Below are 21,510 nucleotides of genomic sequence, written 5' to 3' on the forward strand. Positions count from 1 at the left end.
CAAGCACAAGCATAGCATAGAAACTTAAAACATAAGACATACACAAGAGTTGGCCACAAGAAGTTTCAACTTTTGTGCTGTGCTAGGTACTTATGTCTAACCAATCAAAATGTGTTATTTGTATGGTAAAGAAGAATTCTTTTTTCTTGACTATATTGAAATGTCATTCAACCTAAATTATTGATTAATTTACTTCACAAACCCCAGACCCTTTGTTGTCTGTGATTTTTGATTTGTGAATGTTCTTTAATTTAAACTTCCTCTACCACCATCCTCCACTCCATTCTTTCTCTTATTTAATTGTTATTGTATTGAGAATAACAAAAAGCCTTAACCTCTGTCATTTCTACTTCTCTCTACTTCTAAGTCTATAAATTACCATTTCAAGAAGCTATGTTTCATAATCAACACTTTGAGTAATAAATGTGTAGCTGGAAGTGCTATGATTTGAAGTTGTTAAAACATCTCCTGCATGACTCTCTTTGTCTTACAATAGTAGGTACAAAGTGTTCTGCTTTTTTATTACAGATTTCTCCCAGCTGATTGCCCCACACAGTCTTGCCTAAAGCAATCCCATATACACGTGTTTTAGCACAGACTTATTACAGTTTTTTCTCAAATTACAAAGCAAATACCAGAGCAAGGTAACTTAATAATATTTTTCTACTTTATTTCAAGTTTTTTTCAAGCAGTTCCATACTATTTTAGAGCTGATTATATTGACCTCTTCAAGGCTAATATGGCTCAATATTGCTCTGTTGACCAGAGTGAGATTGCTATAATAGTGTAAATGTTTGTATTTAAGTTGATTGGCAGTGCGTTTACAGAAGTTTGCCTCTCTAATATCCAATATAAATAAAGCAACCTCTGTGTCGAAATGTTGACCCAAAAACAACCAACACACAATTTGTTATAAACATTTTTTTCAAAAACTAATTTGACCTAATAAATTCGTCTGATTTGCTTTATTCTATTTAGAAATGAATACAATCTGGACAAAACGATCTGACATTTACTAGAACATATCCAGTGTCCGGGATTAATTATAACGTTCAGTATCCGTCAGCAAACAATGCGCTTTAAGGTCTGAATTTATTTAGTGGTCATAGTTTCGCTTCAAACTAATTCCCAAACCGTCACATTCATAGAGCTGAAGCCTTCCTTTGTGGTACGTACGTCAACTGACGGTCTTTGAAAGCGTGACTGGAGGCCGTTTCTGCTCTAAAATTTTAATCACCGGACTGGTTTTCCAGAACGATAAGCCGCTGTCTAGGAAGCGGTCATTTCTAAAATTATTTGATCCAAATTCAGTTCCACAGTTCAAATCGATCCGGTTTATCGCAATACGATAACTAAATACCATAACCATTTGCACACGTACATGCAATACGGTTTAGCTTCATTATTGTCGCTCGATGTTTCCAAATGAGGATGGAAGTTCAAATATTTACAACTTAGCAAGGCAAACTAGTTTGCATAAAATGCATCGGTATAACTCTAAAATGTAGCAGCGAGGCAGCAATGCTATAAATGGAACATTGATCTATTATTACTTTACATATGAAAATAAAGTTGAGGGTTACGACGACGAGAAATGGCAAACGGTAAAGCACATTTCGATCTAACTTTGCTAATTGGATAACAAGATAAGTTTCTCCATTCTGTTTGCCCTATAAACACAAACTTTGAGCGAATTTGATATCCTATTCAAATCGTGTTTTAGACTTTTGTTACTTGGATACTTTCAAATCTTTGGGTAAAACTCCGTTAACTTATGGATTTTATAAAATTTTGTTTCAAGTTTTGCATCCAAATAATACACGGAGGTTCTTCAACAGGAAAATTTACCAATTTTACCAATAAATTCTAATTTGACCAGTAAATTTACGGGTATCTAATTAAAATTTGCTTAAAAGATATCATTTTCCTGCCCTGGCTGTCATTAATTTCATTTAAGTCATTTTCGATCAATATTGGCAAATCAAAATCCTGAAATCTGTTATTTGTTGTTTTAGGAATTTTGGTTTATCAATAATAAAATAAATGAAGTAAAACTTTTCTGACAAAGTGATTCTTATACCAAATGAGTTCTAGTCTTATAACTTTTTATGAACAAGTAACTTCAGAAAGGAAAACTTCTAAATCCTGATTTTTGCAGCTTTTGAGCACATTTCGACAGGAACAAAATTGCTTGTCAAACCCACTTGGGGTGAGAAAATTACAGTTTTAAGCACAATTTTGAAATCCTCATTAAATTTTCTATTCACTAACATGAAAAAACACTACAAAATTTGATACAGTCAGGAAGAAAAGTGGTGTCGAAGTTTGAACTGACATAAATACAGTTTGAAAGAACAGTCAGAGACAAAATCGCCTGTAAAATCCACTTGAATTGGGAAAATTACTGTTTTAGGCACATTTTTGGACTACTCAATAAATTTCATATCCAATAACTTAAAAAAAACACTACAAAATTTGATAGAGTCAAGGAGAAAAGCGATGTCAAAACTTGAACTGCCAGAAACTTAGTATTTATAATTTAACAGTCAAATTTTCCTGGTAAAGTAAAATACTTACTTTACTTTTTAGAACTTTAAACTCTAGATGTTTTTTCTTGAAAGTGTATTGTTTTTGCTTAGTTTGGCAAAGAGGTCAGTAACAAAACTTGGAATTTTATGAGATTTGTACAGAAATAGAAAATGCGATCCAGAAAACATTTACTGAACTGTAAGTAGAGAGAAAATAAATATGTTGTCCGATTCGGTCGTTGCGCTTTTCATCGGAAGTTTGTTCTTTCGTATCAAGATAGTGATTCTAGATAACTTAAAAAGTATTTTTGTACACAACAATAATATCAAACGTACAGAGCTTTTTAAATTGAAACAAACGTAAAAACGCGTAGCTGGAACACAAATTACCCTAGACGCACTTGACATAGTTAAACCTTAGTAGGAATTATTAGGGTCGCCTGACCAAATGGGGCCCATCTAAACGAGATAAGGCCCATTACGAGTTATGTGGGTGCCTCGTCGACTTAATGTCGAGGCAATTTGCTCACCATTCCTGATAGAGCTAATTATTAATTGCCCTAATTGAATATATGCATAGCTAATTTCCTTGCCCTTACTCAGGATTAATTTCGTTTATTTGCCAGAGCTGGCAGAGTTTGATTTCATTAATAATAAAGTAATTAAAAAAAGTTCTAGGCGTGCCAACAATAGAAAACAAAAACCTTGTTAATTTACTCCAAGCTCTTCGGTCGACAAGCAATACGGCGGAAACGTGTCAAGAGACTAAATAGGGCACTATTCACGCCAGGGTCGCTCTATACCCTTTTCGTCCTCTTTCCCATTTGCACTTTCATAAAGTCGCTGAAAAACGTGAACATGAGTCGAATTTTGGTACGTATCGTGGCTTAATAGTCTTTGCCGAAGATTAAAAAAGTCCTTTGAAATTACAGAGTATTATGGAATTGTATAGAACAGCTTGTATTCATAGTCAATACCTGTTTTCTTTACATAGATTTGTCTAACAATATACGATCGAACGATATTATTTTTGCTAAATCGATATTAGTTGTTTTTTGAGGACCCCAAAGTCGTAAAGGCGGCTCTTTTCAAAATTTATCGATACTTTGTCGCATTAAATGTGCTTTTCACGAACTCGTATTTTCTCAACGCATTGCGACATACATCTTCGAATCATAATGCCCTTTGAAAACTGGTTTGTTCGAATCGAGAAAATGTATAGTGTGTCTTTTCCTTTATTTTCAAATCGTCGTTCTTTTACAAATAAAAATAGGACATTATGCTTTTAATTTATACTATTTCATTGTTACACTCATAAGTCACTAATTTTCAGGATAATCGTAAGTCTAAATGTGCAGGACTTGCGTAATAGTATATTCTATATTAAGAGCGGAAAGTAGTTATTTGCCGCTTGCACATGAAAATTCATGTAAAAGCGGCAAAAGTACTTTCGGCTCGAAATATAGACGATATTTTTTCGACGACTGCTGTGGGGTGGAGTAGAAGGACAATTCACATCATTTTCGTAGCTCGAACTCATTGTCACCGATAAATCACTTTGACGGAATGGCTTTATTTCAAACAGGTATGTCAAGCGTTGTTATGAAAACGCCGAAAAAGTTGGTGGGTAGATTGTTAGTAGAAAGCGAAAACGCTCTAGGACAGAAAATGAGTCACTTTCTGTACACGTGCGGCAAATAACCACTTTCTGCTTTGAAATGGAAGCGTACATGAGGTACTTTCAAAGTCAGTAGTCGAAAAAACACTATTCGTAACAGCAAGCTGAGATGCTGCTTTTTTTGACCAATCACAAATTACCCACTGTGCTGAGATTACGTAAATACTACAAATGTTGACTTTTAGCATTATGGTTTTGACTCAATAAACCATAAATATTGCATACAAAGTTCATTGGAATACTGTTATAAAATCTTATTAAGTCAGAGATGATAAAAATGATATCGATGCCATATGTGTGCGAAGGATCGATCATTCAAATTTGAACTTAAATTAAGCGTTTAAATTGCTACACGCCAAGTCTCCAATTGCTTTCCGGTTACTTAAACGAAACGTCGAAACGAAACTCCCGAAGGCATAAATTTTGCCGTCGTCCCAAGCCGGCAAATAATGTAACGTCCAAGTTGTTGAAACGGAAAACTTATCCGAAATGGTTTCGGTTCGAGACGAGTCGCAGTCTGGGGGCAGATCCGGTGTAACATTTGTATTGCCTTAGGTGGGTCTTGTCCCGGGTTCAAATGTTTGCAAACAACCATCACAGACGTCGTCATAAATTTTACTTTTCATAAACAAATCCAAAGTTAGCGATGGTTTACTATACTGTGGCAATGGTAAACAAGTAAGATTGACTACAGTGTAGAGTAAATGGACCATAATTGGCTTGGTGAACATCTTCATAATAGCACAAACTATGACACACCCTTCTTCGTTTATTTAAGGAATTCAAAGAACGCGATCGATAATACGAGGCATAAGAGCTTCCGATCTAAATGGGGCCCAAGTTGACGGCAACAATATCTTAAAAGCTCACCTGTTGAGCAAATGATGGCGCCAAGTCCGGTCTGCGTTGCATCGTTTTTCTCTCTAAAATTTCGAAGTTTCAATAAACTGTCGGTATAGTTGCCGCTTCGTGCTTTGATAAAGTTTTGTGTTGCCTTAAAGCATTTATTATAGCTTATCTGACGTTTCTAATCTATTTGTTTTCGTGCGTTCTTCCTTCAATACCGGGTGAAAACTAGTTTGATATTGGTCTTACGAAGAACTTCCGATAACTGTTGGCTATGAAAAGTTGTCTAGGGCCAATTTTCAAGTAAAAATATAAAACTCTGCTTCTATGGTTAGGTGAAACTTTGGCATAGTGTTTTCTAAGGGCATCTCTCTGTATTTGAAGTAAACTTCCAGGAGTTTATGTTATAAAATTTTTACAGCTTGCAGGTAGAACTGTTGTTTAAAAGTTGGTTCAGTAATAACACTTTTGGAAAAGCTAGTTTGTAACCGGTTAGGAAAAATAACATTGTTAGTATATTGGTTCTAATCACAATAAATTTGCTTAACTTTCTGGGATTTACTATTCTATTTTACGTTGCTATAATGTGGGCTTTCTTTGCAATGCAAAATACTCAATTAGTATAATAAACCTTTTAGAGGCAATCATTTTTACTTTCTAATATTATGCAGCTTAGTTCAGCGCGCAGCTTGAAATTTAAAGCGCTGAATTCGGGATTAGTTCTTTCTATGATTTGCATTTTTATTACATTACAGGGAACAAGAAATCTACATTTACAGGTAGAAAAGTAACAATCAAAGAGTTATTTTTAGTTAGAACTAAATTACGGTTTTATAAAGCTTCTTCGAGACTAAAATAGCTATTCATATAATTAGAAATAAAAAGTAGGGTTTTGTGTAAATAATGTATGTTCTCAGGACGACTATTACGGATTATTAATGAATTCCACGAATGTAATGCTTACTAAATAATTCATAGGCATTAAAGTGACAGTTGAAGAGAATTAGAGAATTCCAAAAATACAAATGTAGCTAATAGTTTGTAACGGCACAATTTCCAAAACTGTACTATTACGGATCTGACTGAAACTTCCAAGATATATAAAATACAGGGTGATTCACGCTAAGAAGTAGAGATTAACTCAATATTTTTCGTTAAAATTTGGAATGTAGCCTAGGTCCAAATTCCGTTTTTTTTAGAATTATAGAGCCAATTAACTCATCGTAATTTCTTCTCTGACATACAGGGTAAAGAAAAGTGCTGCAAATTTCTTGAATTTTAACCCAGTGAATTTTATAGTTGGAATAATTTTAGAAACACTTTTGGTCACAGATAATGAGTTTGGTTGCTATTTGAAGCCGTGCTTGACAGAATGTCCTAAAATTATTATACAGGGTAATTCAAATTCGACCCTCACCATTGGGATCTCAGAAACCATAAGAGATACGAGAAAGTTTAAATTGGGGCAAAGTTGCGCATTATAAAGCTCAACCAAATGCTGTTTTAAAAATTTTGATTTTCCGAGTACTTCCGAAGATATCCGAAAAAAACTGAAAATTTGATTTTTTGTTTTTATTTATTTCTAACCTTATTTGAAGAGATATTCCAAAACTAAAAGCATCTTTTCATTGCCACTTTTTCCTAGCTATTCGATGATGGATTCAAATTTGCCACACGACGTTTCGTTTTCTGTCAGTCATCATCAACTTTCTTTTTTCTTATGGGCGCCATATTGGATTTTTAGCCCACCAAATAGTACGTTTTATTCTGATTTTAGTGATGTATAATAACTTATGATTTGCTTCATAAATAACAAAATAATTCAATAAAAACTATTTTTACTTTAGTTATTGGCTTTGAGTTAATGGGCCGTTTTAAAAAATGTCATTGTTTGACAGTACTTGTCAAACACGATAATTCGGACGATCATTAGAGCGTCAATCATAGTTAAAAATGTATCTAGAAACGAAACCCCCGCAGAAAATGTTATTATTATACAAGCATTGCTGAACTATTTAGGTTAATCAGAAAAAGAGATTTGTTAGCATTATCTCTAACTTAAAAGGCTTATTTATGTTTCCAAGAGAAAGATCATCATTTTAGGAACTTCATTTTTTGCCAAATTTCAATTTTTTATAATGTTAAGTGCAAGTTAATAGTTATTTATTTTGGAAGTGACAAACCATTTTTTATTCACTCATATTTATTCGAGTGAATAAACCGGTTTAAGTCACGTGTCTTATACAGTATTTTATTAAATTTCGACTTCTTATATTAAAAAAAAAAACTAAAATTACAGTTCTATTAAATTTGCACCGCGCCCCGTAGATGTAACATTGATGTTTGTTTGTTTACATCTGTAAATAGGCGAATGTCATTCAGAGTGATTTAATAGTTACTTTGCAGCAAGTGACTTAAACCATTTTTTAGCTCTTCGAGTGAATAAACCGGTTTAAGTCACGTGTACACCTTTGTAACTAAGTATGTTCAGGCCAATTGCGTGTGACAAGTACTACCAAGTAATCTTCATAAAACGTCTCATTAACTCAAAGCTAACTAAGGTAAAATCTCTAAAAGCTCTAATGATCGTCCGAATTATCGTGTTTGACAAGTACTGTCAAATAATGACATTTTATGAAACGGCCCATTAACTCAAAGCCAATAACTAAAGTAAAAATAGTTTTTATTGAATTATTTTGTTATTTATGAAGCAAATCATAAGTTATTATACATCACTAAAATCAGAATAAAACGTACTATTTGGTGGGCTAAAAATCCAATATGGCGCCCATAAGAAAAAAGAAAGTTGATGATGGCTGCCAAAAAACGAAACGTCGTGTGGCAAATTTGAATCCATCATCGAATAGCTGAGAAAAAGTGGCAATGAAAAGGTGCTTTTAGTTTTGGAATATCTCTTCAAATAAGATTAGAAATAAATAAAAACAAAAAATCAAATTTTCAGTTTTTTTCGGTTATCTTCGGAAAATCGAAATTTTTAAAAATGCATTTGGTTGAGCTTTACATTGCGCAACTTTGCCCCAATTTAAACTTTCTCGTATCTCCTATAGTTTCCGAGATCCCAATGGTTAGGGTCGAATTTGAATTACCCTGTATATTATTCAAAAAATTTCCAGCAAGTGCTGGATCTAACTGATTCACCGACGGGTGCTAATTTTTATACTTAATACATTATGAATTCCATTTTTAATCTTAAAAAAGTCACGTGACGTTAAAGATGGAATTTAAACTTTAAAAATAGTCACGTGACTCTTCAGGATTATGTATTGACGATAAAAATGTCACGTGACCTAAAATTAATTTAATGATTGAAAATCCGCACGTGACCATTTGCATTTTAAAAAGAGTCATGCGAGTCATTAAACTGAAAAACTGCACGTGACCTTTCAAATAACATGTTGACATTTAAAACTGTCACGTGGCATTATGAATTCTATTCCATCTTCGAAGTTGCAGAAAATTTCATTTTTTACAAGATTGTATTAAGGTATTTTTGCATTTAAGGGCCTCCTTCACACAGTTCCAGAGCAAAATATGACAGGGTGAACCAAACTGTTTTTTTAAACTAACTCCATTTCGACTGAAAAATAGGGTTATGTCATGACTTTTAATGTATTGTAGTTAAGATGTGTCATTTTTTGTTCTCCCTTGTACTATTAATATTATTTATACATCCTCATGAAGCCTAATAAATATTACTTTTATGGTTTATTGCATTTTTGATTGATTTAAAGTAAATTTGTGTTTTTACACTTTACACCGTCTTCAACATCAGTTTTTTGATGGGTGTTGCTGAGGATCCCGAATGTAGGGGATGGTTAGTTTTGGCAATGTTTTCAGCACATTTTTCTTTATCCTATATAGCTGTGAAGAAATAACTTTAATCCAAAATAAATTACATTCATTTCTAGAAAACACAACCTTTCAAAAGATTTTCTTTTGTTGAAATCAAAGCTAAAATTGTCCTATTTCCTTCTGACTAACCACTACTTTATTAAGATTTTTATGCTTCTGCACTAAGTTAATAGAGATATTGGGCACATCTACAACTTGTGCCCCAAAAGTTTAACGGCACCATTTAATTGAAATTGAAAAAGGTTATAAAAAGAAATTAGTTTTTTAGAGGCTTTAAATTGTATATAGCATTATCCTATATAAAAACAATAAAAATAGAATCTGATGTTATTACTTGCATGACTGGTCGGGATTTTCTGTTCACCGACCGAATAGAGACGTATAAAAAAATCGTGTCACAAAATAAAAGAGCCTATTTCGTGCTTGAGAAATAATGAGTACCTTATTCAAAACAACACGAGAAACCAAGTGACCCGACACGAAAGCCTCATTTTTCATCTTTTTGCATTTTATGCAGGACGTTGCTCAAAGAGAGTAATAAAGGAGTCTCTTTTTGAGCAAAAGCGCTTTGAGGATAGAAGATTTCACTGCAAAAAGAAGGGCTCAAACCGGCGAAACAAATCGATACGATATTTAATAACTAGTCATATAAAAAAACACGTTTCGCCACTAATCGGTTCCTTAACGGAAAAACGCGCTAAGATAAATGAAGGCGGCTTCCGAAACGCTATTTATTACGTGGGGGATTTTGTTACCCGGCAGAGAATAATAATTGCACGCTCTTAGGAAAAGCATTAGTTATTTCTGAATAACGCGACTAAAAAATCCGTTAAAAGCCCAAAGATTTATGAGGGGTATACGCTTTTTCAATTTTTCCTATTTGTTTTCTTTAATGTGGCGACCGGCTGACCAACATGGTCTGCCCACGTTCTTTAAAGATATATCTTAAACGAATATATTGAGTTTGTAAATGTTGTTGGTTTTTTCTAAATTACACATTTTATTGGAAATCTTAAAAAGAAAATTATAGCCATTATCAACAAGATTTCTAAATTGCCAAAAGTTTTATCAATTTGGCATCAACCTGTATCACACATCGAGCTGCTCAAAATTGTTGTTAATTTTAGTAATTGGATTCTCATTTAGCGTGATCACATAGATTTATAAAACAGATCTCACATAGCGAATGCCACAATGTACATAACAGATAATTAGGCTAATTATGTTTCATTATAAATAGTCGGTACAGTGCCCCAAAACCGCGGAAATGTTAAACATATACACATTTGTGGTTTTTAGCATTGTACGAACACTTTGATAGAGTTTAATCTGTGCGTTTGTATGTAAATTCCTTATTTTTGCTACTCAGTATTGTCACTAAGTTTTACAGATTAAACTAGGTAAAACATTAAACCAAGACTTATCGTTAAGTTTTATAATGTTTCCGCAAACCCATACAGTAAAATTTAATTGCATTTTCCATTTGGTTTAACAGGTATTTAACCCACAGTTTTATGATTATACCTCATATGAAAGAGGATAAAAAACAGGTTTATTGCAGCATAAGAGAACCAATCTAAAATCTACTCTCAAGATTAGCTTGGTTATTTGCACGCAGTGAAAATGTGATGAAATTGCGATTTTTATGTTCAAACATTTTAAACACATTCACAACGATGAGGGTCGAGAGTTTTTGAATTTCTTTAAAAGTTTAAAACTTTGTCGATAATATAAAAAATGTTTACATTTAATTGCACTCTGATATTTTATTATTTACAAGCAAACATGTCATCTAGTAATATCTTGAAAATGTAATAATCATGGCAATAAACTATTAATTCGTCTCCTGGCAACGTTGCCGCCTAAATATGAAAATTTAGTTATCTGAAGCCTTCTCCTCGGTTACAGTTTAATCCAATGAAAGCTACCGATCCGAAGCTGACATATTTCATAATGTATGCTATCGAATAATTCAACTTCGACGAATGTACTCCCTGAGGCTCTACAATTTAGACAATTTATTTCTGTACGTTATTGACTGTGAAGATAAGACTTTAGAGAACTTGGAATAGAACATAGAAACCACAAGCGGTATGCTTATAACTATAAATAACTTTATATGATAAAATATGCTATGTATTTTACAAGTTATTTCTAGTAATCACCAAATTTAAACTAAAAATTATTTTTTGTAAAGGTTTTTGCTCTCATTTGTAACGCTAACTAGCTACATGTTTGCAAGTTCTAAAATTGTTTTATTTATCTTGTACGGCCATTCGGCAATATGTGGCATATGTTCATTTGTAATTAAAATTACAAAAAATAAAGGTGTAAAATTCAAATAAAAATGGTTTTGTAAATTTGTAGGCGGTTTCATAAATTTTATAAGAGGAATTGGGCATTCAGCGGAAGTTGCATTTTTGTTGAAATTAACATTGAATCACAATATTTGAGACTAGCAATGTGTTGATTGTGTTTAATTAAATTAATAAACCAACCATTTTTGTCATTTACTGTTAATTGCAATTTAGTCATAATTTTCTACTAATTTGTTTGATTTTACCTTAGTCAACTTGTGGAGTTCAAAAGGAAGAACCCTAATATGGAATAATCAAAATTTATGATTATACCGACATTAAGTATGCATGTCATAACTAAAATTGGATCTTCCGCTTTAATTAAATCTGAAAATCTGATTGAAACGCAGTATACATACATATACCGTTGGAAGATTATCGGAAAATAGCTAATCTATTACTAACAAAATCACGTACAATCTGATAGCTCGAGGCACAAATAACGGAGCCTCTCGATAAGATCGAGAGCTCAAAAAAGGCTCATTGCTAATATCCATTTCAAGCCGTCCTGGATCGTGACGTTATCTGCCGTAAATACATCAATCTGTTTTGACAGCACCTTTATCCTCTATTTTTTTTCTTATTAAGTATCCACTTTTGCGCTTATGGTTCTGTTTTGTAATGTACAGCACCAGCTCGACCATCCATCATATTTTTTTTCTTACCCTTCCCGTGTATGTTTACATAATATTCATAGAAGTCTGATCTTCCCAATCGAAGTTTACGGATGTGCGACGGGTGTTCTATAGTGTTCTCTTTGAATATCAAATTTATATACAATTTACATAACAGTAGAAACACCGGTTTGATGCTGGTTTTAATGACCGCGAAATCTACATTTAGATTTTAATTGCAGTCTACCAACATCATAATGTTTCTTTATATTTTTTTACGTCGACCGTGTATTAATAGACTTTTTTAATGGACGATAACGTTCATTAATGAGGCTCATTAATGCATAGGCAACCAAATATGCACATCATTTTTTATTACCTAACTCTATAAACTTTCTCAACTCTATAATTTCAATTTTATGAACGCGTAAACGCAGTAAATTTTATTAAGTATTAATAATGTTATCACTCTTTTTCAAAATTTTGTATATAATTTATAATTATTATTATTATTCATCTTTCCTTCCTGCAGTGTAATTTAGTGGTTAATGCGCTGAGCAATACACACTAATTTTAATTACGTTTGTGTTTAAACCATTAAAGTCGGTGAGCTGAGTAGCGATAAATGTAATACACAATGTAGGTAAGTGCACCGAAACTTTCAAATTAATTAAACTGGTTAACTAAATTAAATTGGTTTGCTATTGTGGTGCATTTGCCAGACAAAATTACTAAATACCGTTACGTGCATAGCAAATCTGACCATTCATAACGGTCAAGTCTTTTGTAGAAAAATAAACCATACGAAACCACACTCTTAAAAATTGTTTTAAAATTTCTTAAAAAAATAATGTAATCGAATCTTGACATACAATTTTAAGTTTCAAAAATGTTACCAACAACTTTAAGGAATTATTAGAATGAAAGCTGTAATAATGCAGTAAAATTACTTTCTGTGGAACAAGATTTACATAAGCTTTAAAAAGTCGGGATTTCTTTCGGCATTAGGAAACTTAAACCTGCTAGAAGTTGCTCTTGGTTCATAATCTGACACTCTCATATCACTCACAAAACTCACGAACAACACAAATATGCAACTTTTACTTTAATTTTAATATACCTTCTGGTACTTTAGTGAACGATATTCAAATTTTAAATTCAAAATAGATGTCCTAGTGACAACAAAAATGACAACTAGTAATTAGTTGTTTTCGTTCGGATCTAAACGCGATATGATCCAAAGGTCACGTGGCCTGCGTATAATTTTGTAATCATGGGGTCATGTGATTTTTAGAAAAATATAAAGTGGCTCCATCCGGCGGCGGATTCTATCGAAATAACTTTTAATGAAATGTCAAATTTTGTGTCTTCATGGCCTCCTATTTAAGATGGAGATCTAATTATGTCCGCAACGCCATTTAAAACTTTCAAACTTTTCCCGTTGCAACTTAAATTTATCGATTAAGTTATTATTTTGTGTGAGTTGTATGTGTGTTTTTCATATTTTGATATTTTCGGTAACCGAAAATGTCTAAACAATTCAATGAATAGCGAACAGTGGCTGATTTTGCGGCTGATAGATGTTTCATGTGACATACAGAGAGTTGCTGCTTACCTTACTTTGCAGGTTTTTCAAGAAAATAACACACACAGTCCACCAGAATCACTACCAACACCAACCTGCACAATTCAAAGAAAGTAATTATACGAGTAATTAACAACACTGATTTAATCTGTCCGCTCTCGTTTATATTTTTCTTTTTTCCCGCTTAACCTCACTGTTGTGAGCACCGCCTACTATACTAGAAAGCCTAGAAGGTGCTTGTCAAAAATTCCAATATGGCGGAAATAGTGGTGACAGTTTGCGTTTGTTTGTATTGTGGAAATTGTTGGAAATTACCAATTTGTTTAGGCTGGACTTTTGATTTTTTACTGCATCTGCATACGTTTGTGTATAAAATGAAACTGACGTCACCATTTATTGCGTCATACAACACATTTTAAAACCACAAGTTAGAATAATGTGACTTTACTATACATTAAGAAGTTAATGTATACTGGGAAAAGCATAAGCTTGTCAAATAAATTTTGTCAGTAATAATCTTTTAATACTCTGAATTTCCTCGTATACAAAACCCTTCTAGGTTTAATAATTTTGAGGCAAAAAGTATAACGGAACGATCCTGCATAATAAACGTGTATAAAATAAAATAGAAAACACATACAGGGGCAGTAAGGTCCATGTTTACATCGTGTCGTTAATTATACCGCTATAATTAAAACGTTACTGTTTACCGTGTTGCGACCGTTGCGGAGGGTCGTTTTGAGGCCAACGTAGAATATTTTATTGGAAGTAATTGGCACTGTTTACCTCGTTTCGTTTTCCTTGATTAAAATACAACAAACGGATAACTTGAGTTACTGAGTTTCGACCAATAAAAGCTGGCGTTTCAAGGAAAGGTTTACCTAAAAACGTAGAAGGAATCCATAAGGAGAAATGAAAACTCAAACATTTATTTGGCCGGCGGTGAAATGTAATATTTGTGTAGCAAAAAGACGCAAAACGCGGAGACAAATACAAATCCCCGCAGCTCTCTATCGGCGAAAGAAATAAAACCGTCATCGCTTTCCCTATAAAGAAAGTCCTTTCCACCGATATTAAATTTTCGCAGAAAATCCTTTTAGCGTAGCAGCTATTTAGCCGTGAAAACCGAATTGTCAATCTGCATTTTAATATGTCGTAAAACATTTTTAATAAAAACCATGCCTAATGGATTTTTCTCCCAAAATGTATATTTTGTATTACGATTTCGTTATTAATCAAAGCTGAATAAGCGAGAGTTTTCTTTGGCAGTATTTTTACTGGAAAGTAGCTTTTTTTTGTGTGAATTTTTTCATGATGTTTCTACTTCAGGGTATTAAAGAGATTATTTAAATTTATAAAACTTAATTAAAGACAGATTGTGACGTATAATTTTGAAATTACATTTTAGACAACATACATTAAATTAGCAAAGTTATAGTATTTTTCGTGGATCACTGATGTCAAAATTGGCATATGTCAATCATTTGTCAAATTTTTGACACATGATTCGATTACTTACTATATGTATAATCGTCATATACAGGGTGATTCCAAAGTTGGGGCTTTCCTTTCACCTGCGAATAGGGCTTCAAATAGGATTTTTTTTACAATAACGATGATACAGGGTGTATAATATCGACATTTTATAGCATTTTTTATCATCTTTTCAACGATATACAAAAAATCTAGATTGGAGAACAAATTACAGCGTCACAAGGCTTCAAACCTGGCAACATCGCTGCAAACTCACAAAAAGTGTCACAATTTTTGAATTAAAATATCTGAAAAACTGTAAAAGTTAAAAAATTCTCTCAAACCATTTTGAAACATTTTGCATCTTTTTTCCATTTGAGTACAAGTTACAGTGTCGCAAGGGTTTAATCCCGTCAACAACTCTTTCAACTCACAAGAAGTGACACAATTTTTTAATTAAAATATCTCAAAAACTGAAAAAACCAAACAGTTTCTTCAAACGCCATATTGTGGCATTTTCTATCTTCTTTCCAATGACATGTAGAAAATGTAGATTGGGGTGAAAATTACAGCTTCACAAAGCTTCAAACTTAGCAACAACGCTGCAAACTCACAGAAAGTGACACAATTTTCGAGTTGAATTATCTCAAAAATTAAAAAAGTTAGAAAATTAAAAAAAAAATTTGTTAATGTGTGTTGATATGAAATAACCTGTCAGTTAGTTAAAATTTACCCTGTATCACCCTGTATACAGGGAATCACCCTGTATAATAAAAATTAGCGTACAACTTGCAATCATTTTAGACAATTTTTAGGGTCAAATCGTTTAAAAACAGTCAAATCACAATTGACTGCAGTCGTTTTAGTCGATTTTCAAGGTCAAAATGTTAAAAATAGTCAAATATCATGAAAGTTGCTTTGACTTATGGTTTTCAGACGTCAATTTTAAAAAACAGTAAAATTTGCGGTCACTCTAGCCAATTTTAAAGTCAAAACGTTATAAAACAGCTTGTATTATAAACACTAATTTAATACAATATTTTCAGTTTTTCTAGTTAATTTCCAATGTCAAAATATTGAAAAATGGTAAAATTTCATGAAAATTTAACTGATTCTAGTTCATTTTCAAAGTCAAAACAGACAACTATTAAAATGTACTTACCGGACTATTGACAGTCATTCTAGCCTGGTTTGACAATAAAAACAATTTTACAAAAATCTGTCATTCTCTGTCATAAATTGTCAGTTATACAATAAAAGAAAATCGGTGAGAACGTTGTTAAAACGTATCAAATTTAAAGAAAATAATTTTGATGCTTGGGCTGAACAGTATCTTTTTTGAAAAGTGCCCAACGTAATCTCAAAAATACATATTTAAAAAATCAGAAAAAAAATGTCTCCGATTGATCGAATAAAATACAGGGTGTTCTATTTAAAATAATCAAAACATGCGTTAAGGATTTGACATGTGATTGTCATGATATGTGTTTAAGAAAATACTGCAAATTGAGTAAAATATAAACCAATTATACATAAAAACTCAATAATACGAAGAAACAATGCTCCCGAGAAAGATGGAAAAAAACTTCGTTAGTGATATCATCCGACAGTTGGTCACGTGCCCACTTTATCAGAAACTCTGATTAGTATCTTGTGACCAACTCTCAAATTACGTCACATCTGCCTTAGCATATTTTACTTAGAAGGTTTAAAATCCTCTCTCCTCATCACTAAGGTGTTAAATTTTGATATTTAAGCACATTATCATTCGTCAGAAATTTAACAGCAAAAATTAGATTATCCATTTTGTAATCTCGATACTGAATAGCCAATTAAATCCACTCAAATGAGTATTTTTGACCAATAAGGACAGTGTATCATAATCCTCTTATTTAACTGATAATGCTGCCACCATTGTTGTTTAGGAATATTTTGGTTTACAACAAACTGTTTGCATCAACAGACTCAAAAAGGAACAAAACGCTCTTGAAAACACAGTAAAGCTCCATTTGTTCCAGAAAAAACTTTTGGAGACGTAAACCTAATCAAAGAAAACTAGGTACCTAAATCAAAACGCGACCAACTTTAGAACATTAATTAAGCTTATATCACAGTTGAAGTAACTTTCTAAATTTACGTAGAAAAAAACGATAGTTATTGCCCCGCCAAAACTCCTGTTAAACCGCATAAAACACAAACAAAAAGACTTCTCAGTCCCCCCAAATAACTTCCTTGCCATGCTACCTTGACGTTGTGCAGTTGATTAATTGACTTCATTTCTCTATTGCGCTCGAAACTTTATCAACTTTAATCCAATAGACTCGCATTCGCCGGTCCCAAGAGCCGAAACAGAAGCAAAATAACATAAGAAAAAATACGACTCTAAAATTGTCACACCGGAAAAAGGTTTTTAGAATAAACGCTGGTGCTTACTGGGTAAATTACTCGGGCAAAACCGATTTCGTCTCCAGATGCTGTAGCCAAAGATGGGAAAAATAAGGCGTAAATAGGGCCGCTGCAAAGGGCGTCGGCCCTTTGGGGCGATGCGAGATTGTTTTTTATAGGGCAGACGTATTTTCTTTTACGCACTTTAACTCGAATTTATCTTCTCGAGGTTGAACGTGTAGAACAGGGAAAAAGCGTGTTCATTTCTTGTTGCCGTAGCTGATTGAATTAAAAAAAGATGTTATAGAATTTGTAGAAAATAATTAGGAAAAATGTCACAACAACTGAGTAAAACTGATTGCGTGTATTGTTATCATATCACACTAGTGCTTTTTATACAGGTACTCTCACATCTCACAAAAAGTGTCTCTGCGATTATGGAATCATTCATTTATTTGATTTATACAGGATGATTTACGCTGATGGTATATTAGAAGTATCTAGAAATTTGGAGTATAGCCTAGGTTGGGTTTTTGCGATGTTGCTAGATCTGTCGGAAAGAGTACCAACTTTTGATTTTCAAATGGAACACCCTGTTTCTAATCTCATTTTTTAATATCTCGCAGGAAGGCTAGTAATTAATGTTAATACTTCTTAGATATTTCATAAAAATGGTGGATTTGTCCGCAAAACATTAATTAAATTATCAAGTCCTGAAAGGTTTGCTTCTGTGACCTTTTGTTTTCAGTTACACAATACCACATGGTTGAAAAACCCAGAGATGGAAAATGAAAAAAACATACAGAGTGGGGTACAGGGGTACATATTTACCTTAATAGAATCTCAGGAGTTTCAACATGCATTTATAATGACTTTTTGGAGGTTTCTGATCGTTAAGTTTCTGTGGAAACAATCTTGGACGAGTCACATAATTCTGAAATATACATACAAAACTTTGTCTGTAAAAAAAAAGTTTCTTAAGTCAAAAGAGACTGATCAACGATTACTTACCTTACTAAGAGCAACATCGGAGTAAAATTGTTTAATAACCTGTCATATAAGGTGCGTTCGTTGCACTTAAATTATTACTAAAAAGTATTCATTGCTAGAATATTTGGAGGATTGTCAGTTTTGTGACTATTATTATTATTATTTCAAATTGGTTTTCTATTGCAGGAATTATCACTTCGGGTGGGAGTTGTATGGTCGGAGAACGTCTGAGAGGAAGCGGCGGGGGATTAGATTTAGCTCTGAACCCCCCCGCCCGACCACACAGAGGAAGTACCGAAAGTGTGAATCGGGTTCTTAAGTCCGTTTCCAAGCAAAGTTTACTAAGTAAGTACTCAATTTTCACTTGTTCGTACCATAAGAGTGCAAGACAATTCTTAAATAGGTCTGGCTGTATACTGTTCTCGCGGAGTGAGTTTACCCGTGCGTCACGAAGGCTACGTCATTTATAATCATATGAATCAAATCAAGTTTTCGTCAACAAACCTGTTGTGTTCATATTATAGAAAAGGGCGTGTCTAAAGATTCATCACGTTTAAAATTTTGCGTGTATTGTCAACAACCTTATACCAAAGCAAATCAAAAATATCTTGACCGAAAAAACATGTTTTATTTATGAGAAGTCTCCGTTTGGATCATAGAATTCCGTCTAAATTTGAAACCTAATTTATTTACCAAAATTCGCAGAGATGTATCACCAATATGTAGTATTTCTTTAACTTTAAGCTCTTGATTTAGGTTCTGGATGGTTACATGTTTCTCTAAAATAAATACAACAAATTAAAAATTCAATAAGACATTCTGAATGATGCTGTAGTATCTCATATCTCATTTTCAGGTTGCAATCCACTTATTTTATTTTAAACCCGCTGTAAAACATTTTAGACGCTTATTTTATTTTTTTTGTGACTTTATTATTAATATGTTTGAAGAAATTTTTATGAAAAATCTATAATGCAACTCAAAAATCTTACTCTCTGGAATCAATGAAATGTTAATAAATGTTTCTTACAAAAGTAGATATATTTTACTATTATTAACATACTATAGTGCTTTCAGATAAATCAGTGGTCTTGACCGGTCGATAACGTCTCGATTTACGTTTTCTAGGTGAGGAAATCATAAGATTACTTGCTTGCTTTTTCCGAATCGAATAAACAGTTTTGCGGGAAATTTTCAAAGCAGCTGCAACCTTTTAGTATCAAAAAAAAATACATCAGTAAGAATATGTAAGGTCTTAAATTTTCTTATTTTCTTCCTGAACAGATGATAGGGCTTCTAAAGGTCCTCCATTGGTTTTTTCCAATTCAAAATATTCACAAAGGTTAAGAATTAACTACTGGGCATGTCTGTGGAGAATTTTTCCAGGCATTTTCTAAAAAAATACTGTAATAGTAAGTAATTCTGAATTTCGGAAAAACCAAATGGCTAAATAAAAACCATAATAGACACTGCCACTTTTTTTTCAAAACAGGTTAGTAATTGTGCCAATTTTGGTTAGATCGTGACAGCCGACATAAAAAAAATAAAAATATTAATAATAATATTTTGAAAGTACTTACAGAATGTTAAAAGCGTAGAAACAATAGCTCTTAAAAGAACTGTGGTGGTGTGGTAAATAGAAAACTTTATAAATGATTAACAACACAAAGAAACGGAAAAGAATTAATAGTAAACAAATCAAATAAATTTCGATGGTTTTCAAACTGACAATGACTGAAATAGAAGCGCTAATCAGTAAATGTTTTTTTTTGGAAGACATTCACTTAGATATTTACCCTTTCTGAAAGTGAACAATAGACAAGGATGAAGTCAATAATGCATGTCTACTTCTAAATCACAGGGGGATGACGCACGGGTAAACAGTACATATGTAGCTAATGTACCGGTTGTCGAATAAATAAGAGTCTGTAGCTAAAACGTTGCAACCAGTGTACTATGGTCAAACAATAATCTGGTGTTGCGAGTATCATTTGTTTTTCTTAAATTAAAAAACACCCGGTACATTTTGTAATTACTACAAATTATATACGACTTTGAACACATTTTTAGATTTGGTAGGTTGTAAACTCGGCATGTCGAAATGTGGCACTTCGGAAAGAAGCAGTTTTCAACAAGAGGGCTTCTTCTCAAGCTCACGTGACAGTTTACCGGCAGCCTACGTCAATAGGGCTGCTAACGTTAGTTCGGCTAGTGAATTAGATTTGTCTAGAAAACATAGAAGGTATTCTGTTAACAAAAGAATTTAGTAATCCACTAAATGATATTCAATTACAGAAAAGATTTAAGAAGTAAATTAAAATTACCCACAAGTGTAACTTTGGCAAGCTCGGGTGAAGGTCCATTACTGGGTGCTTGGAGAACGGCTCCCGGTTCGACTGCCGGCACAAATCCTCCTTCGATCAACCACTTGAGCACGAGCAGCTGCAACGGCACCGAAAGGTAACAAACACAATTTCTATTGTGTTGAATTACGTGGACAATTTTCCGGCCTAATGTGCGGCGCATAAATAACACTGCGCCAAAAGCAAATCCAACGACAAATCTCTAAATTCGAGTCGTGCCCCCGATTGAATTCTGGCTGTAAGAATGGGTTTATCGGTCCCAAATGACGGCGCCGTCGACCTTTGGCTGCATAGCGTCGCGACGCTTTATTGCATATTTCTCGCCGTATGACGTTATTTATATGTGCCTTGCCTCTGGCTAGTGCCCGATACGTCGTTTGGGAACAAAGAGACTTTTGTTCTCTTTGCTGAAAGTGTCTTCCAAAAGAAACGCAGAGAGCACTCAACGCAAGAGGCTAATTAGGAAACACTGTACTACAGTAAACAATGGCGCTAATTTTAAAATCATTTATTTATCCAAACTTTTTGTTAAAAAATGTTTATTGGATATGCCGTGCTTATTTTTGTTTTTGGTTCATTACTGTGAAAATTAGACATTGAAAATTGTAACCCATTATGGAAATATCAAATAGTAAATGTATAAATTAGATTGAATACTGTTTGTACTGTTGTCACTTTGTGCATTGCTGCCTAACTATAACATAATGATATTTATACGAAAAAATTTGAAACAAAAAAACGCCTAATGAAATTAATACACTACTTAATTTCAGTGAAACTTTGAAAAAATTTTAAATTACTACTTGCTTTATTTGGTG

The 21,510-nt window shown here is 33.1% G+C and overlaps 1 protein-coding gene across 5 annotated transcripts in view; it reads left to right on the forward strand.

Annotated features, from left to right (window-relative positions):
- LOC145727765 (cyclic nucleotide-gated channel alpha-3) overlaps positions 1–21,510 on the forward strand; it is a 91,015-nt gene that overhangs the window by 25,182 nt on the left and 44,323 nt on the right. For 4 of the 5 annotated variants that reach the window (XM_081977588.1, XM_081977585.1, XM_081977584.1 and 1 more), the window contains exons 4-6: positions 18,516–18,674; positions 20,400–20,571; positions 20,625–20,789. In XM_081977588.1, coding sequence (XP_081833714.1) covers positions 18,516–18,674; positions 20,400–20,571; positions 20,625–20,789 — 496 coding nt within the window. The remainder of the gene's footprint in view (positions 1–18,515; positions 18,675–20,399; positions 20,572–20,624; positions 20,790–21,510) is intronic. The other variant, XM_081977586.1, reaches the window with a different exon arrangement.

Source organism: Ips typographus, linkage group LG4, assembly GCF_016097725.1.
Source record: "Ips typographus isolate SLU linkage group LG4, UJ_Ityp_2.0, whole genome shotgun sequence".
NCBI classification, from domain to species: Eukaryota; Metazoa; Arthropoda; class Insecta; order Coleoptera; family Curculionidae; genus Ips; species Ips typographus.